Raw genomic sequence first — 6,000 nt, forward strand, 5'->3', positions numbered from 1 at the left:
GTGATGAAAAAGGAGGAAAGCAAGAACAAGAACAAGAACAGAGGCAAGAACACACAGCAGCTAGAAGTTGGAATGAACGAGACAACAAGCTTGACGTGGTTAGTCGGGTGTTTACGCGTGGCGTCTATTTAACATTTAATTCCGGGCAGGGTTAATTTAAATCGCAATTAGACAGTAACTTATGGCACTCGGAGCACGGCGAGCCCGAGAAACGGTGCGGCAGCCCGCTAGCAATAAGCTACGGTCTAAGTAAAGGCTAAGAGTAACATCAACAGCCAGTGTAAGTGTAAATGTAAGAGTTAGAGTAAGAGTTAAGTACGCCGCTGTAAATTATTGTTTTAATTTCTGCTCGCGTACTGTATACTACTCCGCTGCTGAGATGTCCGAGCCGTATCTGCGCCACCGCTAATTTTATGAGCTTGTAAAATCTATATAACTCGCTAATTTGCTTAAACACCGGCTACGATAAGTGATTATAGTTGGTTGTTTATTCGAATAGTTATAACTGTGATTACTTTCAGGGATCTCGCAATCAAAGTTATTATTTTGTTCTATTTTCATCATTATTATTATTACAATTTTTTTTTTCAATTATGAATAATTCTCTTTAAAAAAAAATTTTTTTTAAATTTTTATCCTGAATTAAATAAAAAAATTTTCAAGCTACAAAATTGGTTTTAATTCAAATAAATTTTACTTAATTAAAATATTTTCTTAATTCAAGATGATTAATTTCTTAAAATTTATTCTCTTGAATCAAGTTAATTTGTTATCAGTGTATAATAAAAAAAAATGATTGTAATAATAATAAATCTCTAAAAAAAACATCAAACTTCGAAAACTCACATCTCATTAAAACCGTAATGACTAATTCATGATAAACGTTAGTAAAAAACATTCGCAAGTACTTAACAATTCAAAATAAACCTCGGAGAGAAGAGACATTTAAATAATAACCTAAAACAAAAGAAATTCCCATCTAAAATTAGCCCGTCAAGAGCTACATGCAGTCCGCAAAAAAAAAAAAAAAAAAGGAATAAAATAGCATAAAACAAACCTCGGTCTGTTGATTTTAATTTGAATCGTAATTGGCTCGTCTCGTTAAACAACTAATTATACAGCCCGCTTATAAGTCTCTCCTCTCCTTCGATCCGTATGAAATGATAAAATATAATAAAATAAAATATGATACGAGAGTAACGGTAATTATAATAGTTATATCTGGAGCAAAATTATCAAGTCAAAGCCACGATCCAATTTTAGTTGGCTCTCTTTATCTGGACTATATGTCTCGAGAGAAAATGGCCTTATAAAAAAGCTCCCTGCGGACAAAACCCATGACTTGTGTGTTCCTCTCTTGCTCCTCCTCTTCTCATTTTATTCAACAGAATTCTCCTCAGCTCTTTACTGGAAACCCTGCACTCATTTATAACTCTCTCTCTCTCTCTCTCTCTCTCTCTCATCTTATCCTTACACTTTTCCTGCACGTGATGATCCCTCATCGCCCTGTGCTGGCTCTCATTGGAATTGGCTATTTCGCTCAGATATAATCGTGAGGGGACGTTGAGATTCTTCTTTTCTTTGTTTAATTCTACCAACAGAATTTACACCACCGCAACTTTCTTTCCGTCGGTGTACAGAAACAGGTGCAGATACGAACCGATTATTTCGCCGTTTCAGCCGCCATTTTAGCACCACTGACCCAGGAGAAAAGTCCGCGGAAAAAAGAAGAAAGAACAAAAACGAAAACGAAGACAAAGAGGAAAAGCTTACCGTTGTAACACACCCCCTTTGGCTTGCTCGAGAGGAAACGCCGAAAGACAAAGACCGAGGGAGCGGTAAAATGCGAAAGGTGTACCGAGAAAACTCCGGTTTACTTCTATCCGCTGAACGATTCGTCTAACGAGAAAATCGAAGATGGTTAAGAGCAATTTCTTCGAGTCGTTCCCCGGCCTCCCTTCCCGTCGCCATTTTCCATCTTCCATCTTGCGCTATATTAGTTTTGTCCTTTCCTATTTTTATTTCTCAAACTCACGCTACTCCATTTATCGCTGATTCTGTACACAGTACGGCGAGCTCACCTCGGTACCTGAATCCGCCACCGATTTACCGAAAACTTTTCGCCCGTCGTCATTCGCACGTACTTTTTCCATCGCTGTTTTTTAAACTTTATTTCCTGTTTCAAATCCTTTACGTTTTCTGTCTGGCACCTACAGCTACTAGGTGTCTGCACCTATTGATTTTATTAAACGCTCAACAAGTTCCATTCCACGATTCAATTGCCCGTGATTCAATTTTATAAATTAACGAGTATTATAAACATTATTATTGGAACAGATAACTGGGGTTTATTTTTTGCAAGAGTTTTTCTGTGCTGTATTATAGGTTGGCATAAAAAAAAAAAGGATTTTTTTTTATGCTTCAAAAAACTTTCTCAGAAAATCAATTCGATAAAAATAGTTTTAGGAATCACTTAAAAATTTTTTAAATTATCAAAATCCTTAAAAATTGAACTTTTGTTTGATTATTATATTTTTTTAATTTTTAGATTAAAAATTATCGAAATTTTAATTTTCTGAAGCCACTCTAAATTTTTCAATACTCCAAAAATCGTCAAAAAAAATAAATTTGTTTTTATATTTTTCAATATATTGATTTTTACAAAGAACCCTCCAAACATAACTAACGACGAAATTTTCCCAAAAATGAATTACTTTCTCTTTAAATTACTTAAAAAAAAAAAATTTACAACTGAAAAATAAAACGTTACAATTAATTATTGTTTCAGTCCGTGGGAGCGGAAATTTTATCAGACCGAGTCTGTCACTGGTGTTGGTAGCGGTGATGGTATTACTGGATCGGATAGTGAGGATGGATTGAAAGCGCTTGGTAAGTACGACGAAAGGTTTCAGATTGTTCTGTAAGCCTCGAAGCAACAAAGGGCTGTGAACATTGGGATAAAGCTGAAGGAGTATATGAATGCGTGTAACACGTACAATGCCAAGTAGAAGGAGGGATCTGAGATAGAGCAGTAGCCCCATGCCAGTAGAGTGTGCGAGGATAAATATAAAGTTTCCGCTATAGTTACCTATAAATATATAACTATAGCGATGGCTCTACTCGTATTGGTGGTAGAACGTATCGTTCGTTGTATACCAACCAGTGTTCCATGACCAAAGACAATCATGTTCAGATATAATGGGATATTGTTCGAGATATTTCCAGACGGGACGGGATGGAGTTCGGTACCGGGTAAATTAATTAATCGTCATATGTACAGCCCGTGTGTGCTTTATTTGTTAACCTTATATCTGCTAATCTTTGTTTACTTATTACGTGCGGATTTATTTGTCTTCTGTTCCTCGGCCCTTTGTTCTCTCCCGCTGTTATTTATCCATTATATTTTATATATTACCATTATTCTACTTTGTATTTCAACTACAAATGTATTTTATTGTCTTAGTTTATTTGTCCGCGGTATCAGCCTCGCGGGTTCCATTCGTAAGCCCTATTTCTAGAACTAGATGATAATACTGCCGATAAATCTTCCCTAGGTTAATTTCATATCAACGATTATTTATTGTTTCTCTCTACAAAAGTTCGGTTACAAGTTTAATAAATTACCTATTGTGCTCTTAGGCAGATATTGTATCGTTATTTATGCTCGGGTGGAAAAAATCATCATTTATTTTTAATTTTATTTATTTACACAGTTTTCTTTCAATACTCATCATCGTTAGTGATTGTAAATGTTAATGTAAACATTGATGATGATTTTTTGGAAAGTATTTTTTAATAAAAATTTTGAAAATTTCCCGCAAAAAATAATTTTATTTGTTAAAATGAACCATTAATCATTTTAGTAGGTTCAAAAAAAAATATTTATTTTTTTCACTCGGACAACCATTACTAGTCATTAAATGAACAATTAAAGTGGTAAAATGAATAATAAAAAAAAAAAAAAAAAAAAAAAAAAAGTGTAAATATAGATTTTGGCATTGAGGAAAATATTAGATAAATAATAAAAAATTATAATTATAAATGAAATATATTTAAATTGTTGACTAACGAGACAATGTTGGACGTTGATAAATAAAATAAAATAAGTGTATAAAGTTTTATTTTTTTGTCTTAAAAAGGTGAAAAAGTCTTTTGTGGATAAAATTAGCTGAATAAATTTTAAACAAACGCTGAATAATTTTTGATAAGTAGCTAAGTGTATATATGAATGAGCGATTTATCGAGAGTTTAAATATTATCTTTATTATTACTATTATTATTATTATTATTGTCATTATCATAATTACAATATAGATAAGAAAGAGTAAAAGGTAACTTGAGCTTTTACCTCCAACAAAAAATATAAAATATAGTAGGACAAAAGTTCACTTTAATTTTAATTTCTTAAAAAATTTTTTTTATTGAAAGTTGGCAAAAAAATTTGAATATTAATTTTTTTTTAGAGTGAGTGTTTAGTTTTACAGTCAATTTTTTTTTTTTACTTGCTCTATTTTTAATGAACTTTAAAGAAAAAATTACGTAATGGATTAAAAAAAATTCTAAATCTCATTTTTTTGGATTAAATAAATTTTTTAATGAAATTTTTTGAATACATCTGAAAAGTTACCAAAAATATGAAGTGATAATATTTTTTGTGGAGGATAAAAGCTCAGGTGACCCAACTGGCTAGGATAAAAAGCTAAAAAATAAGTTATCAAGCGTATGTGATGGGTGATAAGTCTTGAGAAAATAAAAGCCAGAGGCAAAGAGGCGGAGCGGAGAGAGACAAAAGTGCTCACGGTACAATTACAGAAATAGGAGATCAATGGGTTTTTAGTCGGAAAAATTCCGACAAAAGATCAGAGTAGAGGGATGCTGATAAAAGGTTAGAGGAATTGGAGGTAGAATAAAGTAGAGCAAAATACCGAGAGCTCCGATAGTCACCTTAAAGAGAGTAGAGTTTCGTGCTCTTTTTGTGGTCGGAGCACACACTAAAATTGAGTCTTCTTCAGCCTTATCTCATCAGACGTATCACCTACTGAACCTGAAAGAGATATCCCTGAAATTTCATTACTCTAATGGCAATGGGGATAATGAAATAAAAATAAACAAAGTGAATGGAAAGTACGGATGAGCAGCTTTCAAGATGCAATAGATGCTTCACTCTGCTGGTTTATATTTTTTCATTTCTTTCTTATCTTTTCGAAGCAAAGAATTCTAAAGATTTCTTAGATTAAAATTTTGCTATTTATTTTTTTATAAAATTTTTGTTTGAGAAAAATATTATTAAGTGAGGTAAAAGAACCAATTATCGACGGCTTACTTTATTTTATGATAAATTTAATAATCTAAGACGATAATAATAATTTAAAAAATTTTTTTAAAAATACTTATAATTTATAAAATTGAAAAAAAATTTTTTTAGTAAAAAATATTACATATTTATCGATAAAAAAAATAAAATTCGTTCAAAAATTACCTTTAAAATGTGAGCCAGCAGTCCGAAAAAAAAATTACAATCAAAATAATTTTTGCCGATAAAATCATCCCTGGAACAAAAAAAAATGTTAATTGTAAAATGTAAATTATTATACATACGTAATGAATATTATTAAGAATAATTATATAAATATAAATATGAAAATAATAAATTGTACATGATAAACATGTCTGTAAATAAATGCATAATTGTGCGGCCCTCGAAACAATGTATAACGATTGTCTTAATGCCTAGACAAGGTGACAAGAAAAGCTCGTAGAATAATTATTGCGTGTGCCTGGAGCTAAATTATACCTGCTCTTATTAGACACCCTTGAGGCGTTCACTAAATATTAAATATTAAATATTAACTATTAAATATTATGTATTTATGTGTATGGCCTAATGTATATACTTTGCATATTTAGTAATAAATTAATAAAAATATTATTTGAAAATTTACTTTACTTTTATTCAATACTTCTTGCTGTTTTTATTTAATTACATATTCTGATAAGTTA

General features: G+C 31.3%; 1 protein-coding gene across 2 annotated transcripts in view; it reads left to right on the plus strand.

The window, feature by feature from the left end:
• LOC141527037 (uncharacterized) overlaps positions 1–5,935 on the plus strand; it is a 155,303-nt gene extending 149,368 nt beyond the window's left edge. For both annotated transcript variants that reach the window (XM_074242280.1, XM_074242281.1), the window contains one exon: positions 2,789–5,935. In XM_074242280.1, coding sequence (XP_074098381.1) covers positions 2,789–2,880 — 92 coding nt within the window. In that variant the 3' untranslated portion in view covers positions 2,881–5,935. The remainder of the gene's footprint in view (positions 1–2,788) is intronic.
• Positions 5,936–6,000: the final 65 nt, after the last annotated feature.

This window comes from Cotesia typhae, unplaced genomic scaffold (assembly GCF_013202065.1).
Source record: "Cotesia typhae breed Kobodo isofemale line unplaced genomic scaffold, CoteBio_Ctyphae contig_4, whole genome shotgun sequence".
Taxonomy (NCBI): Eukaryota; Metazoa; Arthropoda; class Insecta; order Hymenoptera; family Braconidae; genus Cotesia; species Cotesia typhae.